This window comes from Lepus europaeus, chromosome 8 (assembly GCF_033115175.1).
Source record: "Lepus europaeus isolate LE1 chromosome 8, mLepTim1.pri, whole genome shotgun sequence".
NCBI classification, from domain to species: domain Eukaryota; kingdom Metazoa; phylum Chordata; class Mammalia; order Lagomorpha; family Leporidae; genus Lepus; species Lepus europaeus.
In genome coordinates, this window is record NC_084834.1 from 37,065,094 (window position 1) to 37,089,819 (window position 24,726).

At 44.8% G+C, this 24,726-nt stretch overlaps 1 protein-coding gene across 1 annotated transcript in view; it reads left to right on the top strand.

Annotated features, from left to right (window-relative positions):
• Positions 1–22,474, top strand: part of RNF150 (ring finger protein 150) — a 335,172-nt gene extending 312,698 nt beyond the window's left edge. The window contains exon 7 of the mRNA XM_062199576.1: positions 15,032–22,474. Coding sequence (XP_062055560.1) covers positions 15,032–15,150 — 119 coding nt within the window. The 3' untranslated portion in view covers positions 15,151–22,474. The remainder of the gene's footprint in view (positions 1–15,031) is intronic.
• Positions 22,475–24,726: the final 2,252 nt, after the last annotated feature.

Genomic DNA, 24,726 nt, shown 5'->3' on the forward strand with positions numbered 1-24,726 from the left:
CTGGTCTCCTTGACAGAACCCATAGGAAAGCCAGCTGGCGTGGGAGTCTGGAAAAGGTAGTTCCAAGCCTTCTACGCCTCTGTGAAACAGAGGGAGAGCTCTGCAATTCAGGAAGGGCTCAGAGTCCTACAGCTTCATCTAGTGCATAGTTTATCGTTCTTCAATCTGCAGTGTAGTTCTACACAAAGCTACAGCCAAATCACACTATCCAACTCTGCCTTTCAAATAAATGAAATAAATCTTTAAAAATAGGAGCCAGAGCCGTGGCATAGTGGGCTACACCTCAGCCTGCGGTGCTGGCATCCCATATGGGCCCCTGTTTGTGTCCCAGCTTCTCCTCTTCCAATCAAGCTCTGTGCTTATGGTCTGGGAAAGCAGTAGAAGATGGCCCAAGTGCTTGGGTACCTGCACCTGCATGGGAAACCCCAAAGAAGCTCTTGGCTCCTGGCTTCAGATAGGCTCAGTTCTGGCAGTTGTGGCCATTTAGGGAGTGAACCAGCAGATGGAAAACCTTTCTCTGTCTCTCCTTCTCTCTGTGTGTAACTCTACCTCTCAAATAAATAAATAAAATTTAAATAAATAAATACATCCATAGATGAATGAAAAATGAGTTTTTTTAAAGAGTTATCTATCTGAAAGGGTTACAGAGAGAAAGGGAGAGACAGAGAAGAATAGAGATCTTGCCCAGCCCAAAACCAGGAGCCAGGAGCTTCACCCAGGTCTCCCACATGGGTGGCAGGGGCCCAAGTACACTTCCATCTTGCACTGCTTTCCCAAGCGACTAGCAGGGAGCTGTATTGGAAATGGAGCAGTCAAGACTTGAACCAACACTCATAGGGGATGCCGGTACCTTAGGTGTCAGCTTTACCCATTATGCCACAATGCCATCCCCATTAATGAGGTTTATAGAATAACTTTGTATCATTGCAAAAATGGATAAATCTGCATGATGCCTGCTTAAATGTCTAAATCCTCTGGAGACTTTGCCTTTTTCACTACACTCACATTCACAGTCATCAAGAGCTTTCCACCTACCTGGTAATATGCTTACTGCTTAAAGTTCTCTATAGGTGGCACTAATTGGAGATTAGTTCACTAGGATTTTTCCTCCTTCCCTGTAAAATCTAATGTAAACCTAATGCAAAAATCACCTTGCCCTTTCTTTTGGCACTTACTAAGAAATGACTCAATGAATGAGCTGCCAGGAAAATCAGTACATAGTCTGAGCAATTGGAAAAAAACCTTTCTTTGCTAGGTGAAGTGTCACAGGGAAAGAAAAATAGTGGTAAAGAGAGAAAATCAAAGTAAAATCCCAACTGTGTGATCCACGTTAATATGAGAGCATTCAGTGAATTCTCCTTCATCAAGTCCAAACCAAACAATGCTTAATGTGAGAAAGCATTTTCCTGGTCTGAACTTATCATGTGTATATTTATAATTATGGAGCAGGAATTCAAAAGGCAAACATGCCAGTTATATCTAAACAATTCTGGGAGTGACTTGGCCAGGTGGATGAATTTGTATCATAAGCCTGGAATGCTTGGTTCCTAAAGGTGGCACAGTGTTGTCTGAGAGGACAGCTTAGCAGCCAAATAGAAACCTGATAGCTCTACCCTTTCCAGAGTAGTGTGGTTGTCAACAGCACCGACCTGGATTGAGAGTCCACGTCTGCTGCTTTCTATGTGCTCAACTTCACCTATAAATGAGAACTAGGGGCAGGCGTTTGGTACCGAGGGTTAAGACACCCACATCCCATACCAGAGTACCTGGGTTCAAGCTCGGGCTGTACTCCCAAATCCAGCTTGCTGATAATGTCTGCTCTGGCAAGCAGAACGTGGGAAGTGATGGCTCAAGTACTTAGGTCCCTGTCACCCACATAAGAGACCTGGAATGAGTTCCCAGCTCCTGGCTTTGGCCTGTCCCAGCCCTAGATGTCAAAGGCATCTGGGGGAGTGAATCCACTGGTAGAATATATCTGTCTCTCTGTGTTTCAAATAAATAAATAATAATTATAAAAAGATGAACCCATGGAATCATACACCTGCCCCACAGTGTCTGTGAGAAGGACCACATACATGACATATGTTATTGCACAGCTCAAGGCCTGCTCCAAGGAAGGAGCCAATACATTCTGGCTTTTATTACTCATCTTACCACACATCCTCTGGCCACCATTCTTGGAGCAGAGGCTGCTCATAAATGGGAAAATTTCAATCAAAAGTAGCTCAGCTCAGAAATTCACATTAAGCATAAAATGTCCTTATTGAAAACACCCTGCATCTAAAGCCTGCTGACCCCTTCCCATGAGATGATGACATGGGATCGCTATACCCTGTCCCAGCTCAAGGACCTCGCCATCCTGAGAGGCAATGAAGAGACAGCAACCCTTGTAATTCAGCCCATGTGGTAGAAAGTGCCTCCCTGGTGGTGCTTTGCTCCAGTGCAGGCTTGACTGGAAATGATGTCCTATTTCAAGATAAGCATCAACATCAGTGGACAGAGAGGTGCTATTTTTCTTTAAAACCTGACTTTTCAAGTACAGGAGGAAAATGAGCGTTTGTGTGATGCAGGGCTGCTGCCAGCATGTGACCACTCACCTGCTGGAGAATCAGGGCACCTGCAGGGTCCTGCTCACCACCACGTTATTTTCTCTGCAAACACAGAGCTCCTGTTCTGAGGCTCTGTTTGTGAATCCCTAACAGAGGAGGACTATGCCAGCCTGCTACTGCTCTGTGCTGCTCTCATAAGACAGTGTGGTAAACGTCCAACCTCAGTCCAGGAGAATAATTTTCTGTTTGGCTTTGAATAATTGCTGTAAAGAAATCTTAGGTGGAAATGTAAATGACTTGGTATGAACTGTCATGTTATATTAATAGAGCATGTACAAAGTGAAATGTAAACCAAATATACGTTTACAAATAAAATCCAGTGGCCAGCAATGGGGTGCACCAGGTAAAGTTGCTGCCTGCAATGCCAGCATCCCATTAGGTGCCTGTTCCAGTCCTGGCTGCTTCACTTCCAATCCATCGCCCTACTAATGGCCTGGGAAAAGCAGCAGAAGAGGGCCCAAGTTGTATGGGAGACCCAGATGAAGCTCCTGACTCCTGGCTTCAGCCTAACCCAGTACTGGTCGTTGCAGCCATCTGGGGAGTGAACCGGAAGATGAAATTCTCTCTCTCTCTCTCTCTCTCTCTCTCTCTCTAACTGACTTTCTAAATAATAAAGTAAATATTTAAAAAGTAAATAAAATCCACCCTGTTGCTTTACCTGACTCAAAAAGGATGCAAAAATCTCTTAAGTGAAAGGTTCTTAATCTTTTCTGACTTCCTGAGAATCCAATGAAAGCTACCAGGAAAATGCCTGCATGGATATAGACATAAAGGTGTATATGTAAGTTTAAGAACATAAACCCCCCTGAAAACCACCCCTACCCCCTGAAAATCTACTAATCCTTAAATTAAAAATCTCAAGTATAATATAGATTATGGTCAAATTCACAGACTCTGGACTCAGACAGAGGCGAATTTGAATTCTAGTTTCAGCTTCTCCTGTCAGAGTAACCTGGGGAATTTTTAACTTTCTGAATTTTGATTCTATTACCTAAAAACAGAATAAAACTTTCCATGTATTAGTCCTGGATGCTCCTCTTCCAATCCAGCTCTCTACTATTGCCTGGGAAAGTAGTAGAAGATGGCCCAAGTCCTTGGGCCCCTGCACCCACGTGGGAGACCTGGAAGAAGCTCCTGACTCCTGGCTTTGGATCGGCCCAGCTCCAGCCATTGCAGCCAATTGGGATGGAAGACCTGTCTCTCTCTCTCTCTCTCTCTCTCTCTGCCTCTTCAGCTCTCTCTGTGTAACTTTGACTTTCAAAATAAATAAATCTTTAAAAAAAAAGAATATTAAGTTAGAGATTCTATATAAAGCACTTAGCATACATCCTGGACATCGATGTCCCATGTGTTCAATAAGCACTAATGTTATCAGCTATTACAATACAAAACTTACACTCCACATGGCCAGAAAGCAAGTTCAATTCTGGTTAATTCCACAAATATTTAAATGAGATAGGACCACTGACAATGGAGAAAGCCTGAGCCGCAGAATTGATGGAGACAAACCAGGCATGCCCAACTGTCTTGGTCTGTTTTCAGATACTATACACAGGATCACAGAGTTGGTAATAAAGAATAGCAGTCACTTTGGCTCACAGTTCTGCAGTCTGGGAAATGCAGAATCAGGGAGGTGCATCTGGTAAGGCCTTCTTGCTACATCATGCCATGGAGGGAGGGAAAAGGCGCATGTGCAAGACAGAAAATCAGGCCACACTCATCTTCACCAGGAACCCAGCCATAGGAACCAACCCAACCCCACAGTAACACCATTAACCCACCCAATCACTTAACAGTTTCACCTCTCTGTATTTAAACTGGCAATTAAATTCCCACTTGAGTTTTGGAGGGGACACTCAAACCATGGCACCAGCGCTGCACAGGGCAGATCTCACGGTCTTCCCTTCTCAGGGTTGGAAGGAACTTGAATAACCATGCAGCCCACTGTCAATAGACAATTCTTTCAGACTCACAGCAGAACTACAGCTGCAATGTCTGGTTCACAAAGGGGAGCCTCGAATCTTTAGATGACATTCTATGTATTGCAGGAGTGAGATAAGCCAAAGATATTAATAATTTACAGACTAAATGGAATTAATAAACCTCATCACTGAGAATTTTTGGTTAACCACAGATAGTCTGCTGATGGATACTCAGAATTAAATGTGGAGATGTACTAAAGTGGTAGTTGTGTGTCCACAAAATAGATCTCAAAGCTCCATGTGAAGTACAATATTTTCTACTCATCTGATCATTTTCCCTGTAACACTGTAACAGAGTTTCAAGACTGGCCATGAGATGACTTGGGTCAGTCTTGGATCCACCCCAGTTAGCTCTGTAATGCTCACAGCATCTCATTTCCTTGAGGATGGATCTCACCTCTAAAGGAAATAAAATGAGTATATTTTTAAAGCTAAGAAGGAAACTAATCAATGGCACGTTTCCAAGTTTTCCACTCAGCACTCCAGCCTTTTCATTTGGTAATTAACCTCCTCTGCCATTCTTCTGCCCTCCTCCTACAAGACTTCAAGTCAGATGTCTACACAGATTGGGCAAGAAATGGGAATCAACGAAGCAGATTATCTGGTGGCTCCGGTCGCCTAGACCCAGGGCACTTTAGACTGAATGGGTCAGCAATTACTCCACACCCATCAGTGATTTCCATCTGGGAACCACAGATAGATTGCCACACCCTGTTCCAGCAGAAATTATACATTTGTATGTAAAGTATCCTGACTTCTAAACATTGACAGCTAATTCAGTTTTAAAAAATATACTGTGCAGGCCAAATAAAACATAGTGGGAGTGGGGGGAGGTTTCAGTTTGAGTCCTTGACTCTGTTAGGGTTCCTAGGAGCTCCAACCTTATCTTCTTGCTCTACTGTCTCTTCTTAGAGAATCTCACTCAGTCACATGGTTTAAATACCTTCTCTGTGTGGAAACCTCCCCAATTTAGGTAGTCATGACATCTCCCGTATACTCCAGACACATGTATCTGGCTGCCACCTCCATGGCTCCCTGGGATGCCCTACGAGCATCCACGACATTTCATATGCACAGGTGACCTCTTGGCCCATCTCCTACACCTGCTGCTCTTCACTTTCCCTGGCTTGGTACATGGCAGCTATATTGCTCGAGTGCTGGGGGAGTCACTCGTTATTGTCTCTTTCTCCCTTTGTCCAGTTCATCTCTTTTTCGTAGATCCTTTATCTAAAGCACAGGTTCCTTCCATCCATTGTCCTGGCTATCTGTTCTTCACTTAACAGCAAGAATGTTATTTTTTTAATAATGAGTGGCTCAGATCACTCCCTACTTACAGTCTTTCAACACTTTTATAATGCATAACAACCAAGAGAGGTATATCAAGCAGGTATTACACTAGTGTGTCAATTGCACTATGTATTTTTATCTGTTGAACAAAATAATGCCTGCATCAAAACTTTCTTAAGAGTATTAAAGAAAAGCAAATATTATTTTTGCATTAGTTTTATATTAGTTTTTGCAGGGAAGGAAGCAAAATTCAGTAAACATTTATGTTGTTAATAGCTATTTACACTCCTCAGTTAGTGCAAAGAACCTTCTAAATGTTTTAGTGACAAGGTTGTATTCATATAACTGTGGCCTCAAAGTAAAATATTGACTTTGATTAAAAGATAAAATCCTAAAAAAAAAAAAAAAAAAAACGATAAAACGCTGGTTTTTTTAAAACCCCATATCAAAGTGTCTGGGTTCTAGTCCTAGCTCAGCTCCCTCTTTTTTTTTAACTTTTATTTAATAAATATAAATTTCCAAAGTACAGCTTTTGGATTCCAGTGGCTTTCCCCCCCATAACTTCCCTCCCACCCACAACAACCCTCCTACCCGCTCCCTCTCCCATCCCATTTACTTCAAGATTCATTTTCAATTATCTTTATATACAGAAGATTAATTTAGTATATATTAAGTAAAGATTTCAACAGTTTTCACCCACACAGACACACAAAGTGTAAAGTACTATTTGATTACTAGTTATACCATTAATTCACATTGTACAACATATTAAGGACAGAGATCCTACATGAGGAGTAAGTGCACAGTGACTCCTGTGTTGACTTAACAAATTGACACTCTTGTTTATGGCATCAGTAATCTCCATAGGCTCTTGTCATGAGTTTCCAAGGCTATGGAAGCCCTTTGAGTTCGCCAACTCTGATCTTATTTCAACAAGGCCATAGTCAAAGTGGAAGTTCTCTCCTCCCTTCCGAGAAAGGTACCTCCTTCTTTGATGGCCCATTCTTTCCACTGGGATCTCACTCACAGAGATCTTTCATTTAGGTTTTTTTGTTTGTTTGTTTGTTTGTTTGTTTTGCCAGAGTGTCTTGGCTTTCCATGCCTAAAATACTCTCATGGGCTTTTTAGCCAGATCCAAATGCCTTAAGGGCTGATTCTGAGGCCAGAGTCCAGCTCAGCTTCTGATGACAGCTTCCTGCTGTCACACATCCTGGAAGGCAGCAGGTGGCCACCCTAGGACTTGGGTCTCTGGGTCCCTGTCACCAGTCCACCAATATAGGAGATCTGAATGGAGTTCTGGGTTCTGGGCTTCAGACGGTCCCAGCTTCGGCTATTGCTGTCATTTGAGCAGTTAATCACTGAATGGAAGGTCTCTGTCTCTGCCTCTCTCTCTCTCTCACTCTCTCTCTTTCTCTTGCTGTCTTTCAAAATAAAGAATATATAAATTTAAAGTTCAATTAACAAAGTATAACATCCTAAAGAATAATTTGAAACCTCTTTAAATAATTTTTAAAAGAAGTTTTTCAGTGGAAAACGATTAGACGAGGAGGTTGGTGCAATGTTACATCATAAAAATTGAACTATTTTTACAAACCTCTTTTTGTATTGATTTAAATTCACCTCTGCCATGAGCTGTGCTGGACAGCCTTAATTTCCAAAATAGTACCATGAATTCAGCAACTCATAGTTACATAGTCCCCCTGGCCCCTTTTTCCCCCAGCTCATACGTTACCATTTAGAAAGCACCAAGATGAGAAGGAATCCTTGAAATCTGCTGAGGTCAGTGGCTGCAAAGCCGGAGTGAGGTCAGCTGGGGTCCAGGAGGTAGCCCTGAGCTCTGTCTCTGTGCCGCTGCAACTGACTCAGCTCCTGTGCTTCCTTCTTTTACTGCTTCCCTAGGAAAGTGACAAAACCACTCTGGGATGAGCTCTTGAATGACTTCCAGTTGAATTGTGAACCAAAACGTGGGACTTCCTGTGAGCCCAGTTAATAGGCTTTTGTGAGAGAGAAAGACAGAGATGAGAGTTGGTGGGAAAGGAAGAAGGAGAAGAAAAAGAAAAGAAATTAATATGTTCCTGAATCTGTATATATGAAATATATGAAACTTGTGTAACTTAAATGAAATTAAAAAAAAACACACACATGGAAAAAAATAGAGGTGTGAGTCCCCCGCAAGGAAAAAAAAAAGGGGAAGGAAAAGAAATGGAAATTAAACTCTCATTTTTCATCTCCAGGAGTAAAATCTCAACTTCTGTTTTACCTCTAAGTAGTGAATTCTCCCACTAGTGCATACTTGAATTAAACATAACAAGTAGGTCTTGTGTTAATTAAAAAACATTTTAAATAAAAATAATTTCACGGATTATAGCAGGGAAAACTTTCTTTCTCAGTGGTGATGTTAGATTACGGAGTTACTTACAGAGCACTCGGCATGGGTGAGGCGTGGTGCTGGGTGGGCATCAGCACAGAGCTATATAAGCAGCACCCGGAAAGGGCTCACTTACTTCCAGTCCAAATTCTTGTTTGATTGACACATGTTAGCCATAAAGGAGAAAAGTGACTTATACAAAGTAACATGTAACTGCTGATGGACTAGAATACAGCCCAAGATATCTTCTCAGTTCTCATAATTCTAGGTACAGGCTAAATATCTCTTACACAAAATGATAACAACTAGAAATGTTTGAGATTTTGGAGGGATTTTACTTCTGTAATGTTTATTTAGGTATTCATTTGAAAAGCAAAGAGACAAAGAGAGATTTCCCCATCTACTGGTTCACTCCTCCATTGCCCTCAAAACTCAGGGTTAGGATAGGCCGAAGCCAGGAGCTTAGAACTGAATGCATGTGGATGCCAGGGACCACAGGACTTTAGCCATCGCCACTGCCTCCCCAGGTGCACATCAACAGGAACTGGAAACACACGCAGAGAAGGCATTTGAACCCCTGCACTCCAGTATGGGATGTGAGTGCCCCAACATCATCTCAATCACTGTGCCAAATGCCTGCCCCAGATGTTGGAGTTTGGAGATTTTTGGTATTTGGGAATATTTGCATAGACTTTGGGATGCTTAACCCATGGATATTCATATATTTTGTACTTGTAAAGGTGATGCTTACACTCCCTTTCTTGCCTCTAACTCTTTCAAAGAAACAAAGCTTTCCCTCTCTCTCTCTTTAAAAAAAAAAATGTGGTACTTAGAAAAAGCACTGAGTGAAAAGAGTAGATCAAACACACGAAATGATTCCCTGTCCTTCCTGAAATCTCACAAAACCTGCAGTAGTGGGGTGGTTAAGACTTGATCAGCAAGGACAGGGGAATGAAAGAAACAATGACAAAATGTGGGCAGCTGAGAAACTGTGTGTGTGTGTGGCAGAGGGCAGAGGGGTACCTTAGCAGAGCTGAGAAACAAGCAAGCACCTGCGTGTGGCCGTGCCAGCTGCTTCCTGCTTCCTGCCAGGTCCACAGCCTGCTGTTCTTGGACCCCAGAGTGGAGGTGTGCACAGCAGGAAGCCACAACCTCCTGAGAAAACAAATGCAGAACAGCCATGGAAAGCCATTCCCACTTGCATTGAGAATCTTCCCCCAAGTTCAGAGCTTCAAGGCCACAGATGCTCTAGAGAAGAGGATTAATTGAAAGGCTGTGTACACACACACACAAAAATAAAGATAGAGATTATAGGAGCAAGCACTGTGACACAGCTGTTAGGATGCCCACTTGGGTCACCCACATCCCAAATGGGAGTTCCAGTTCAAGTCTCAGCACCTCTGCTTCCAATTCAGCTTCCTGCTAATGCATCTGGGGAGGCAGCAGATGATGGCTCAAGTGGTTGGCACCTGCCACTAGTGTGGAAGACTGCAATGGAGCTCATGCCACCTGGCTTCAGCTTGGCCCACCCCTGGGTGTTGTGGGGATTTAGGGAGTGAACCAACAGATGAAAGATTTCTTTCACTGTCACTTTTCCTTTCAAGTTGATAAAAATAAATCAACAGTTTTTTAATATAGAGGGATCTGGCATTGTGGCACAGTTGGCTAAGCTACTGCTTGCAATGCCAGCATCCCTAACTTGAGGGTCAACTTCAGTCCCTCCTGCTCCACTTATGATCCAGCTCCCTGCTAATGCACCTGGAAAGGCAACAGGAGATGGCCCAAGTACATGGGCCCCTTCCACCCACATGGGAGACCCAGTTGGAGTTCTGGGCTCCTGACTTTGGTCTGACCCAGCACACATCATTGTGACTGTTTGGGGAGTGAATCATTGGATGAAGAGACTCGAACCAGTGCCCATATGGGATGCTGGCACCCAGAAAGATGCTTAACCTACTACACCACAGCCCTGGCCCCCCTTTAAAATATCTTTTGAATCAACTGTCCTTTATAAAATGCATGTATTTTCCTTAACTGTGTTTTTAATTCTTTTTCCCCCAAAAGAAATGTTTTATTTAAGGAATACAGCTCTAGGAATATAGGGATTCTTCTGTTTTAACATGAAAAAAGTGTATCCACACTTATCAGAGCAAAAGTATTACAACGACCATCATTCTTTAGTACTTAGACATTTTTGTGGGTCTCTTAATTGCGTGCTTCTTCTGCAGAGTACTAGAGCATTCAAGACCTTTGGGGTTTAAGACAGTCGTTGAGCAGTGCAGTGAGCCGCCCTCGCCTGTCCTGAAGCCCTCGCTTGACTGTACATTCTAGCATAGCTAAATACCCTCTGATGTCCTCCAGCCATCTGTACTTGCTATTACCAGTGCCTAAAATATTACTCCTTATTCATGCAGCTAAAATATAAATGATCCTTTAGCACTTAGCTTGGACATTGTACCCCATGGGAAGCTGCCTTTGACCCAGCATATGGCCACAAAGCCCTCTCACCTGCTCCTACAATGCTTGGTGCTTCCTCCATCAGAGTGCTTGTGCTATTGTGTTGAAACTGCCTGGTTAGTCGTCTGCCTGTCTGCGAGACAGCTAGAACTTTGAAGACAAGAATTGTATCACACTCACCTAAGGTGCCTGACACCTAGCACAATCCTTAGCATAGACTCACAACGGGGACTCAGTGAATACATCTCTAATGACTGAATGATATACAAGTACTTCAAAAAGCTTATGGAGGCTGAAAGTAAAAGATTAGTTTATTTTAGGACAAAAAATATTGAAATCTGTACATACAAGAGATGTTCAAAATATTCATGAAAAATACATATTCTGAAAAAACTATGTGTTGGAAAAAAAATTGCACCACTTTTCCATAAATTTTTTAAGCACCCTCATATTTTCATTGCCAAATATTTGAGAGTAAAACTGAATTTTTAAAAGTTTATTTGAGAGGTAGCATGTACCAATGCCATCTCACTAGTCAAAGTGATCAGTTTCAGTTCACAGTTGATCATAATGATAGGATTAAGAGTCAAAGGGATCACATAAATAAGACTAGTATCTGCTAATACTAACTGATAGAATTAAAAAGGAGAGAACGATCCAACATGGGAAGCGGGATACACAGCAGACTCATAGAATGGCAGATGTCCTAAACAGCACTCTGGCCTCAGAATCAGCCCTTAAGGCATCTGGATCTGGCTGAAGAGCCCATGAGAGTATTATAGGCATGGAAAGCCAAGACACTCTGGCAAAAAAAAAAAAAAACCACCTAAATGAAAGATCTCTGAGAGTGAGATCCCAGTGGAAAGTATGGGCCATCAAAGAAGGAGGTACCTTTCTCTGAAGGGAGGAGAGAACTTCCACTTTGACTATGACCTTGTCTAAATAAGATCAGAGTCAGTGAACTCAAAAGGCTTCCATAGCCTTGACAACTCATGACAAGAGCCTAGGGTGAAAAAAAAAAAAAAAGCCTAGGGTGATTATTGATGCCATAAACAAGAGTGTCAATTGTTAAGTCAACAACAAGAGTCACTGTGCACTTACTCCTCATTTAGGATCTGTGTCCTTAATGTGTTGTACAATGTGAATTAATGCTATAACTAGTACTCAAACAGTACTTTACACTTAGTGTTTTTGTATGGGTGCAAACTGTTGAAATCTTTTCTTAGTATATACTAAATTGATCTTCTGTATATAAAGAGAATTGAAAATGAATCTTTATGTGAATGGAATGGGAGAGGGAGCGGGAGATGGGAGGATTGCAGGTGGGAGGGAAGTTGGGGGGGGCATTGTAATCCATAAGCTGTACTTTGGAAATTTATATTTATTAAATAAAAGTTTATTTGAGAGGAAGACAGCCAGAGTCCTCATCTACTGTGGGCTCAGGCAGGAGCCAGGAGCCAGGAATTCTATCCAGGTCTCCCACGGGGGTGGCTGGGGCCCCAGCGCTGGAGCCATCCCTGCTGCCTCTCAAGTTCCACCTTAGAAGAAAGCTGGCATCAGCAGCACAGCTAGGACTCAGACCCCAAGGATGCAGATTTGTTAGGATGTGAGCATCCTAACTCATGGCTTAGCTGTTGGCCAAACACCTACCCCGTGAATTCTTTTTTAAATCAAATGAATATATAAATGCCAAAACTGGACACTACTCTTGTTGGCATTTTTTGTTTCATTGCTTCCAGCTAACTTTCTCCATCAACCCCATTGCCTGTGAAGCTTTGACTACTTCTGTTTCCACTTAAGATCATTATATTGAAAGTACTGTTAAGCATTTTCTCATGTAACTATAAATTCTTTGGAAAATTCATTTTGATGACTATAACCAGAATATTATCCTTTAAAAATAAGTTGATTTACTATGAATATGCTCTACTGTTAGGCTTTAAGTACTTGCAATATTTTGCTACTGTAAACAATGCTTAAATGAGTATGCATCACTGATTGTTTCTCAACAATACATTCTGGAAATGTGAAAATTTTCCACTTCTGCATGTAATCTAGCAATACATCTAGATCAGTGAGCCCTTAATTGTAATATCTTTGTAAAAGACTGATGATCATATAAGCAGAAAAAGAAAATCTCATTTATCAGTCATTTATTGGTCATTTATATTACTCTGTGAATTGTACAATAACACCAATTTAAATTCCTATTGGACTGTTTTTAATATTTATTTAAAACTTTCTCAGCAGTAGTTTGGCCTAGCAGTGGAGACACCAGTTGAGATTCCCTTGTTCCATATCAGAGCATCTGAGTTTGATTTCCAGCTCCAGCTCCCAATCCCAGCTTCCTGCCAATGCAGACCATAGGAGCCTGCAGATGAACGCTCAGACCGGGCCCCGTCATCCACATGGGAGACTGGAATGTATTCCTGGCTCCCAAATTCCAGGCCAAGCCCTGAGTGTTGTAGGCACTGGGGCAGGATGGGGGCAGAGGGAGGGGAGAGGTGGCAACGCTGTGGCACAGCAGCTCAGTGGGTTAAGCCACTGCTTATGGCATCATCATCCCATATTGGAGTGCCAGTTCAGATCTTGGCTGCTCCACTTCTAATATATCTGCCTGCTAATGCACCAGAGAAGGCTGCAAGACATGGTCCAAGTACTTGGGCTTGTGCCCCCAGTGTGGGAGACCCGGATGAAGTTCCAGGTTCCTGGCTTCAACCTGGCCTGGCACTAGCTCTTGTGGCCGTTTGGAAAGTGAATCAGTGATTGGATGGAAGATCTCCCCCACCCTCTCTCTCATTCTCTCCCTTCCTTCCTCTGATGCTTAATCTTTCAAATAAATAAATAAATCTTTAAAAAAAAAAAAAGATAAAAAGCTGAGGGGCCGGCGCTGTGGTTAATCCTCGTCCCGTATGGGTGCCGGCTGTAGTCCCGGCTGCTCCTCTTCCAATCCAGCTCTCTGCTATAGTCTGGGAAAGCAGTGGAAGATGGCACAGGTCCTTGGGCCCCTGAACCCGTGTGGGAGACCCGGAAGAAGTTCCTGGCTCCTGGCTTCGGATCGGCTCAGCTCCGGCCATTGCAGCCATTTGGGGAGTGAACCAGCAGCTGGAAGACCTTTCTCTCTGTCTCTCCTTCTCACTGTCTGTTAACTCTAAATTTCAAATAAATTTTCAAAAAAGCTGAGATTAGACTTGAGTCACTGTAGGAATAAACCTCCTTTAAAATAAATAAATACAACCTTTCTATAGGTTAAGGATACAATCCTGGAGCCGGCACTGTATCATAGTGGGTAAAGCCGCCGCCTGCAGTGCCAGCATCCCATTTGGGCACCAGTCTGAGTCTCAGCTGCTCTACTTCTGATGCAGCTCTCTGCTATGGCCTGGGAAAGCAGTAGAAGATGGCCCAAGTCCTTGGGCCCCTGCACTCATGTGGGAAACCCTGAAGAAGCTCCTGGCTCCTGGCTTCAGATCAGCCCAGCTCTGGCCGTTGTGGCCAATTGGGGAGTGAACCAGCAGATGGAAGACCTCTGTCTCTCTGCCTCTCCTTTTCTCTGTGTGTGTAACTCTTTCAAATAAATAAATAGAACTTTAAAAAAAAGAATATAATCTTTTGTGAAGTTTTTATAAAGCCCTCAGTTTTATATATGCCTTTTAATTTTACTTTACGTATCTTAGCATCTTAAATATTATGCACATTTATTAATCTTTTCTTCTGTAAATGCTCAATTACTTTTCCATATAAAATTTCTTGCCACACTTAGATATATTAAATATGTATTTTCTTATTTAGATGATATATTTGCCTGTAGCTTTTTTAGTTTCTTTTGCCTTCACTTGACTTTCTGATCTATTTAGAGTTCATTTGGGGCTACAGTGTAAGATCAGACTTCAGGGATGGCTGTTGGGGGCACAGTGGGTTAAGCTGCCACCTGTGATGCTGTTACCCATGGGAGCACTAGTTCGAGTCCTGGCTGCTCCACTTGCAATCCATCTCTTTGCTAATGCACCTGTGACAGCAGCAGATGACAGCCCAAGTGCTTGGGTCCCTGCGATCCACGTGAGAGACCTGGATGGAGTTCCAAGCTCCTGGCTCAGCCTGGCCCAGCCCCAGTCATTGTGGCCATATTCTCTCTCTCTCTCTCTCTCTCTCTCTCTGTCCCTGTCTCTAACTCTGCCTTTCAAATAAATAAAATCAATCTTTTAAAAAAAGAAAAAAAGATGAGGCTTTAGAGTTTTTAAAGAAATGGTCTTAGAGGAAATGTTACTGAAATAACCAGAAGTCAAAGGCAAGGCTCAATGTTCACTGTGAACGTTGCTTTCTCCTCACAGGTGAGCAGGAGCCGGCTATCAGCAGCGACTCTGACATCTCGTTGATCATGGCCATGGAGGTTGGACTGTCCGATGTAGAACTTTCCACCGACCAAGACTGCGAAGAGGTGAAATCTTGAAATGGAGATCGTAGAGGACACAGAGAGAAGGGCCCAAGCGGAGGGCACGGAGGAGTGTCCAAGACTTACATCAGGAACACACACCTCCAAGCACCTTGGCAACCCCAGGGCGCTCCCTTCAAGGATGGTAACGAGAAGCAGTATCCAAAGTCGCGGTCATCAGGATGCGTGTCTCCATCTCTCCGACGGTCCACAGCCTGGGCAGCTTGGAACTGGAAGGCTGACTTCCCCTCATTTCCTTGTAGACATACACTTCTGAAGCTCCTGGAACACGGACCGAAAGGACACCGTTGGGGTTTCTTCGTTTCCTTCCAGCTTTTTGCGGGTCTTATCATCCTTGTTTTAGGAGTACATGGTGTTTGATTTCTCTGGCAATTTTTTTTTTTGAAGACTGTGTGCGGTGTCCATCTGCTCCTGCGTTTTCCCCTTGATTCGCTCCAGCTTTTGTGTGTTCTGTTGAGAAGCACCAGCTCCTGCTAGGATCTGTTCGTGTCCTTGTCTGAGATTTGTGGTGTTGGCCTTTCAGCATGACGTGTGCATGGCTTTGAGAAGTGCCTCAGCACCCTGAAACAGCCTAAGGACAGCTTTAGTTAAGAATCTAAATTCCTTTAAGAGGGTCCTGAAGATCCTAGCTGCCAGAGACCCCAACACTAAGCTCCAAACCTACTGAGGTCACCCATCACTGTTTTATGCCACATCGCACTGGCTTCTCCTTGCCATGTTCTGCCAAGGGCCCGCATGACATGAGAAGGGAGCTCTCCCGAGCACCTCGGTCCTTCTGGGTCTTCAGGCCTTTGGCTACAGTTTGAATTCAGAAGTCCCCTCCAGGACATTAAAAATCAGTCTTTGGAGGGTGGGGCTCATCTCTCAGACTGAAAGCCTCCTTTGAAAACCAGATGTCCCATGTTCCTCCCATAGAAAGCAAAATGCCTATAGCTCTGGTGTCCCAGGGCTTCAGCAGTTTTTATTACCTCTGTAAGAGGGATGTGCAGGCCATGGAGACTTTAGATGAGATGCAATCATGTTTGAGCCCAGGGGCAAACAAAGTAGTGGGTGCAGGAGCACTTAGATTTTTACCTTAATCCCCACACACTGCTGTGGCACCTCAGCAGATCATGTGGAAGAATTCAGCTGAGTCTGGAGCTGATGGCTTCCCCTGGCTCCGGAAGAGGGTGCAGATACCTAGTGATGCATGGAGTGAGTGAATCAATCATTTGAACCAAAAAGTACAGCATGGGACTTTACTAAACCAGGTTTATCCTAACTGAGAGAGACAGAGAGACAAAGTAGGGGTGGGGCAGGAAAAGACGTGACAAATGACTCCTGAAACCCACTGGTATTTTTAAACCATTTATGTTTTGTATTCTGTTTTTGTAACTATGACAGAAATGTGCTATTTTTTCAGCGGGCAATTTTGTAATACATTCAGACTCGCCGGGCACAGAGATGACTCAGGTGGTGACGAGTGTCTCTGGACAACGCGATGGCTCACCTTACCATCTCTAGGTAGCTGGTAACGGCAAGCAGCTGCCTGGATCAACTACAACAGAGCTGTTCTCACCACACTGTATTTACATATTTGATGAGGGCTTTTCCACCTCAGCACACGATGCCCATGCACACGCAGAGCTTGGTTCTGCTGTAAGCCCTGGCTGTCTGCCGAGGCACGGATGGCAAGGAGCCGTCCCTTTCTTCACACCTTCAGTGACTTCCTCCTGATGGTTTGCAAGGAGGCAAGAAAGCCGGTGGCCACCTTCAGCAAGGCCGCCTCTCTCCAGAAGTCCAACACTTCCTGTGCTGAAATCCAGTTTCTAGGTGTGGCAAAGAAAAAAAAAGCAGCCAAGAATAGAGAGCTCTGAACCCAGAGGCAGGAGTCCTGGATGAGCCAGACCCTTCCTTGAAAAGCCTCCGCACCTCTACCCACAGAGTGAGGAGTCAACAAGATGCTTCCCAGAGCTGCTTCTGGCTTAGGATCATTGCTGAGCCTTCTGCCTGGGGATTTTCCTTGCACAACAGCTGTGCCATGCAGCAAGCAGGCTTCCTAGCTTGGGGAGGTCGAGTTACTCAACAAGGAACAGATGAGAACAGGCTCTGAGACTGGGCACTCCTGTGTTGCTCAGAATTAAGATCTAAATAATTGATGTTTTAAGCCCAAGTAGGAGTTGGTTGGTTTGCCTTGTTTTACGAATGCTGAAAGTCACAGCATTTGCAACCTTCAAAGCCAGGTTCTCAAAGGGGTTTCTCTTTTTTTTTTAAGATTTATTTATTTGTTTGAAAGGCAGAGTTACAGACAAAGGGGAGGTTCTTCCATCCGCTGGTTCACTCCCCAAATGGCCGCAACGGCCAGAGCTGGGCTGATCTGAAGCCAGGAGCCAGGAGCTTCTTCAGGGCCTCCCATGTGGGTTCAGGAGCCCAAGCACTTGGAACACCTTCCACTGCTTTCCCAGACCATTAACAGGGAGCTGGATCGGAAATGGAGCAGACAGGACTTGAACCAGTGCTCATATGGGATGCCAGTGCCATAGGCAAAGGCTTAACCTACTATACCACAGTGCTGGCCCCTCAAAGTGTCTTGTTTTATCTTAGTCAGCTTAGGCCTATACCACCTACTGCTCATTCAGTCAGCTTGCCCCAAATGTTGGTATGACCTCTATTCCTTGGATTCTAGGGTCGTCTGACTAATGAGTGTTTGCTCTTCCAGCCAAGGGCCAAGTAAGCCAGGGATTGATTGCACATGGAGGCCTTGGCCACATCCACACCCATAGGGTCCTGTGTCAGCAATGAGGAGTCCTTGAGACCCAGCTGTGGCCCGTGCATCTGACCCCAAGTCAGTCCAGCTGCAAACACCCAAGCCTGGGAGACTCCCCACTTGCCGAAGATCTGTTGCTGGGAAGGTTCTCTATGGCTTTGTAGTTAAAAAAATAAAAAAAAGGATAGGGAAGCAGCACTTCTCCATGGCCTTGCTCACCAACCACCCCAGAGAAAAGATTCTGACCTGGGGACCCAGTGGTCCACAGGGGGTGTCAAAGGGCATGTGAATCCTCAGAAGTTGATGCAAATTCTGCTTTTGTAGATGTGCAGTTTTCTGCAGCAAAAGTGTAGACCATCACTACTCAACAGCAATAGAATGCACAACACACAACTCACTAGCCACATTATAAAGAGTGAAAAGGCACAGGTAAAAATGATTTAATAGTGCATTCAATTTAACTTTATATTATTGTTTCAACATACAATTTGTGTAAAAAAAAAGTAGTGATGAAATATTTCCCATTCTTCTTTTTTTTTTTTCTTTAATGAGCCTTCTAAATCTGTTGTGTTTCTTCCACACGTGGTGCATCTCAGCTTGGACTAGCCACATCTCAAGCACACTGCAGCCATGTGTGGTATGCAGCTTCTGGTTGGACAGATCCTCTGACATTCTCACAGAATTCCTTGCCCCTTAACAAAAGATCAAGTTAAAACCACGATTACCTGCAGGGAGAAGGAGACACCACCCAAGTCACCTAATGGCAGGCCCAGAGAGACCAGTTTATGTTGAAATTTCTGCTTGGACTTTGTCATGCACCAGTGATATCCATTATCATTTGTTGCTACTCTCTGACCAACTGGTTTTTTTAGAAAGTCCCACAAACCATGTTGATTTGGTGCTGAAATAAAATTATCCCCTCACATCTCATATACCCTTAGACCGATGCATGGCGCTTAGGAGGCCACGAGAATTCCAGACTGCAGGTGGCTGCTTTCACCTCGGCCCTGGGTCTTCTGCTTCCTGGTGGGCAGAGTAGGTCTTCCCCAACCCCAGGGGCTCTAGCTAAAACACAGATTTTGGAGGATAGAGTGAAAAGTTACATTTGACTCCAAATACAATATTTTATGTGGCCTTATTGTGACCATCTATTTGAAGGATGGCCACTCCAACAGTCTGCTTTCTACTCAGAGTCACTACTCCCCAACCACAGACTATAGGGCAGCAAAGGAGCATTTGAGTTCACCCAGAGTCATTTCTGGTCACCTCTAGGAATTGCTGCCCCTGGTGTGATTCACCTCTTTGGAAGGGCTGTGCGCTGACCGTGAATACAGCATCTGAGTCTTGATTTACTCTTCAGGGTTTGATCACCCCTGCGATATTTTTTTTTTTTTTTTTTTTTGGACAGGCAGAGTTACAGAGTGAGAGAGAGAGAGAGAAAGGTCTTCTTTCTGTTGGTTCACCCCCCAAATGGCTGCACCGCGCTGATCCAAAGCCAGGAGCCAGGTGCTTTCTCCTGGTCTCCCATATGGGTGCAAGGCCCAAGCACTTGGGCCATCCTCCACTGCCTTCCCTGGCCACAGCAGAGAGCTGGACTGGAAGAGGAGCAACCGGGACAGAATCTGGTACCCCAACCGGGACTAGAACGCAGGGTGCAGGGGCCGCAGGTGGAGGACTAGCCAAGTGAGCCGCGGTGCCAGCCAGGCCTGGGATGTTGACTCAGAACGGTGGGAGTGAGGCAGTCAGAGTGGCAAAGGCATCTCCCTGTTTGGAGGCCGCACGGTAGCAGTCGTGACCATCAGGGCAGATCTCTGTCCAAGGAGGTTTTTGTTCATACGGGGTTTTCTGCTTGTTGGGTTTGTTGTTTTGTTTCTCCGCATTTCTCTCGTCCTGGTGAAATGTCCTGGACACTCATCGGGGTGGCTTTGGCTGTATCAGGACTGCAGGTTCCCGGTGACCATTCCATCAGTTACTGCTGGGACAGCCCTGTGGCTGCCATGCCTTCAGAACCATAAACAAAGGATGTCATCCGACCTCCCTCCGCTTCCTTCATTGTGAGCGGCTTTTAGATGGCGATTCTTACAAAGCCTAAAAACCCAAAGGCATTTGGTTACCTACTGAATGCATCACCTTGACTGAAAACAAAGAAGCCTCACTGACGCAAAACTCTTCTTACAAGTCACGTTCTGTGGCGTGAGGGCCAGTGAGTTCGTTTCCTGCAGCATTTTTATATGCCTTCACTTTCAAATTCCTTTCCTATATTCTCCTCCTCCTTTTCCTCTTTCTTAGCCTTCTCATGAGGAACTTTAAAATAACCTTCAGGATTTAAAAAGCAAATGCAGCTCTGAGGTTGTCGCTGCCCTTACTCTTGTTAGCATTTATCTTTTCCTGTGTGGGCATGTCTATATTTTCCCTTCTGATGAGGAAAACCAGTTTATTATAAAGGCAAGCTAAGTCGCTTCCTCATGGAGTAAGCCTTGTTTCCACTTCCCATATTGAGAATTTGATCTCAGACCTTCAATAGATGTTGCCTTGTGTTCCAGCTTCAACACCAGAATGGTCTCCTTAGGCAAGCAATGGTGTGGTATCCTCTGGCATGCTGTGTGGATCTAGCATCTTCTGTCTCCAGCATTTGTAATCTTCCTGCTTCTCCACATGCCTGCAGGGTTAGGATTTTGTAGAAAACCGTTTCTGGTGTCCACCTGAGCATCTTCACATCTTAGCACGACAGCCTGCTTTTAGTAAGTGATTCGAGGACCACTCACTCCTGGGGACTGACAGGCATGAAGAGACTGTTCTCCTGAGGAAGGGAACACTCGCCCCCTCCCTGTCATGCAGTGTTGTGTGGGCAGAAGCCCCTCCTCCAGGCTGCGGTGTGGCCAGCACTGCTGAGCACATTTGCTGATAGAAGGAGGCGATGGGGACAGCGGGGCTGGAGAGCTGCTGTGGTCAACAAAACATGACGAAGACGTGCTCATGGCATGGGTTAGGGGTGACCTGGGAGTATTAGGTATTTGGGGGAGAGGAGCTCTTAAAGAGGTTAAGTATTCATGAACCAAAACACTCATGATTGGAAAGAAGGTGTGGCTTGCCTGAAACTTGTGTTTTGAGAAATGGGTATGAATGCCTCATCCTCACCTCACAAGCCCAAACCCTTTACAGCAAACAGTCATTGGAAAGCTCCAGAAATAATAGCCACACTCTTCCACCTGAGCTGTTCATCCCAGATCCCGGGTGTGGGCCTGTAACTCTCAAGCCCTTTCATGGCCAAGCCTGCTTGCTCCACAAGAACCTCCTGAGGATGGGCGCATTGTTCATTATCGCCTCAAGTGTTTCCTATCGAGGGGAGTTTCTGGGCATCAGTGATCAGAGATAGCCTCTAATCCTAAGCTGTGGCTGGTGTTTGCACTTACAACAGAGCCATTCACTTTCGAAAAATAGTTGTTGATGACAGCGGTAAGCCAAGAATATACCTCTCTCGAGAGGTCTACGGGTCTAAGTGCAGAAAGGGAGAAAATGCATTGAGAAGGTGCCTCGAGCTGGGTTGCCCGAGTAGTCATTGCTTGGCAGAATGTCTTTGATCTGGTCATCCTGACTGAGGGGAAAGGCTTGGAGAAGCAGGGAGAATGTGGGGGCCACGCGTGCTACATAAACCAAAGACTGATCGGCACGTGTTTCTTCCACCGGGCGAGTTTTCCCCCAATGTCACAATAAAAGTGAAGGTGTGTTGTGTGGTTGAATGGAAGCTAAGGGGGCTTCCAGTTGACCTGAACGTACCCAGAAATCCAACAAAGAAGAGCCGTGGCCTTAGGCCCACACCATCTTTAGGGTCTGGTGTCGAGCCGCCTTTCTGTCGAAAGTTTTAGACAAATTCTGCGCTTCACTGAACTCGGATTATCGTTCTCTTTGGGAATGTGAAGACTTCAGCCAAAGAATTTTTGTGTACAAGTATAATCAGCGCTAGCTAATTAGAGTATATTCTGCTCCTTTGAATACCAAACTGTTGCCTGTACTTCTCCAAGTAGAGCAGTTGGACTCAACACACGAACTTTTCCCTATGACTGTGCGGGCATCCATGGTACCTAACTGGGTGGCGGATGTAATTGCAAAGGGCACAGCGCCCTCTGCTGGATTCGTCGCCGCTAGTCTTTCAGCAAATTATTTTGACTTGGGTCACCCTTTTCCCCACCACTTGGTTACTTGACTTTCATTGTACATTTTTCTCAGTAGTTGAGAATTGGGTCTACGTTTATCAAAAGAGGAAAGAATGTCACCAACTCTGAGAAGCTGAAGGAGTCCTCCCAGGGGTGTCACTGCTAGCAGCCCTTTCTCAAAGTGTCCCAGTGTTGCTCTGTTTTAAAAGAAGCTGCCTTGGGCTGGGAAGTGTGTGCAGTTATGAGCAAGGGCCTGCTTGTTCGGTAACGTAACTTTATTCTCATGGCATTGCAAAGGAAGATCAATAAAAGGACTTCTTTCACATGACTGTAAATGGTGTGAAATACTGACGTGTTTTGTACATGTACATAATATATTTACTTCCAGCTTTCACAATAGTAACCTGAAATGGTTGTACCATTTTATAATTAGAAAGAGATGTATGGGTGGGAGGGAGGGGCTGTTATTTTTATAGTGGGATGTCACTTATATTTAGAAAACTTGAAGTAATTTTGTATTTGTGAAAACTTACATTCCATCCATTTCCTGAAAAATAAACGAGTATTGTTCCTTAAAATGTTTCTGATCTGGGAAAAGGAATATTCTAGCTTCCAGGGGAGCCTCCTAAGCAGTGTTGAAGTGACACCCAGTTTTGTAGACTAAAGACCATAACCAGCAATTACCACTTGTAAAATGTGAAGGAAAAAAATCCAGTTGATTTTTATCCTTTGACCACTGGAAGGAAAAAATCTACTAAGAATGAATTTACAGGTATGAAATAATCAGGCAAGACATCACCAGTCGATCTCTAGCATCCCCCTGCTTGCAGGAGGAAAAATCCGCCGGCTCTCTTTCCTCCCTCACATGCATCACAGACTGTGATCGCGCAATGAGCGATGCCATGGGTAGCCTGAGCTTTCCTGCAAGGTCCCGGGTGTGATGGTCCCATCTCAGCCCTGTCCGTCTTCCCGAATGCACATCGTGACACTGAGCTTCCTTGGTTGATTTGCCATCTGCCCCCCAAACCATAAAATGTTACTCCTGATGGCATTTGCATGAGGAGTTTTGGACGTGGACTTTGGTTTTAGTTCTTCATGGCTGAAATAGCGTAGCGGTAGATGACATAGCCATTTCACCAAAATACCATTTTCTGTATAAAGTCACATGCATATTTAGATGATTAGTTAAGGTAATATCATTGTTTGTTTTTATTGTGTAAATCTTTCTCCTTCTCACCTCAGGCACCTACCCTTCTCCTTTGAAAGCACTTTATATCTCTCTTGAAATACAAAGAAATTTGACATTAATTACCTTTGAAGGAGTTTGTCTTCTGCAAATTTTATTTTGCTTCCTTTGATTCTCTGTGTGCTTGGAGAGTAGAAACAGTGTGTCTCACACTAGGCTAGTGATGGCACTAATGATGGTAGCTTCAAACAATCATACCACACGACTACTTTTGTTATATAGAGGAATATTATGTAAATAAGTGCAATGGTGTTCTCACGTACTGGCTAAAAATATATTGCAACCATAAAGGTTTTAAAACAAGGATTGTGAACTCCGGGAAATTTCACTGCAAAATTTTTGTTTGGTTTTGTTTTTTTAATAAAATGGAACCAGATGCTTTGCCTGTGTCATCTGTGCCCCTCCTGCTGTCTCGCCCGTCGCTGAGTGTCCCAGGTGGCTCTGTGGATTTCAAAACGTCAATGTATACCATGACATCGCTAGTATGTTGAAAGACCAAGGAGAATAATAAGTGCCTGGTTTCTTTCAGCTAAATCAAGGGCCAGGCCCCAGACCTCCTCTTAACACTGCGCTTCCCAGGGAACTGAGGAGAAGAGGTTGGGCAAAGCTGCAAAGGACCCGCGGCCCCATTAGCTTAAGGTGGCTGCTGCCGAGTGCAAAGACAGCGCCCTTCCCAGGCGCTGCCCCAAGCAGATGTAGAGCAAGTACAGTCTGGGGGCAGCCAGGCCCTCTTCCTGGGGGATTTTGAACAGAAATTCCCTAAGATGAGTAAGGGCACACAAAGGAAGCCTGGGCGCGTGGGTTGGGGCGGAGGGGGTGTGGGAGGGGACAGGCGGGGCTGCCTCTGTCACCTGTGGGGAACTGGCAGGCTCCCAGGTGTGGCTTGGCTCCCTGTGCCCAGCCCATCCAAGATTCCTGATTCGATGCCTGGAGGAGCAGGCAGGGCTGGACATGCCGAGGTCAGATTCGCCAGTGGCTGGACACTTCCTCCTCCCCAGGAGCTGTGCATCCCACAGAATCTGTTGGCAAAAGTTGCCGCGGGGTGGAGGTGCTGTGGCCTCCCGGAGCAGCTGAGTGGACTGTGTCAATCATGAGTGCTCTGGCGGCTCCACTGGGACCAGTCTTGTGCCTAATTTGTAGGATGGAAGATATTCTAAGGGGATTCTTGGGAACCATTGAAATTATGCCACAGTAGGCACTTTAAACTGTCCTCAAGGCCAGCCGTGGCGGCACAGCAGGTCAAGCTGCAGCTTGGGACAACCGTATCCCATTTCCAGTGCTGCTTCCATTCCCCACTGCTCCGCTTCCAATCCAGCCGCTTGCTACTGTGCTTCCATAGACAGCAGAGGATGGCCCACATGCTTGGGTCCTTGCCACCCACTCGAGAAACCCAGTTCCTGGCTGCTACTTTGCCCAGACCTGGCTGT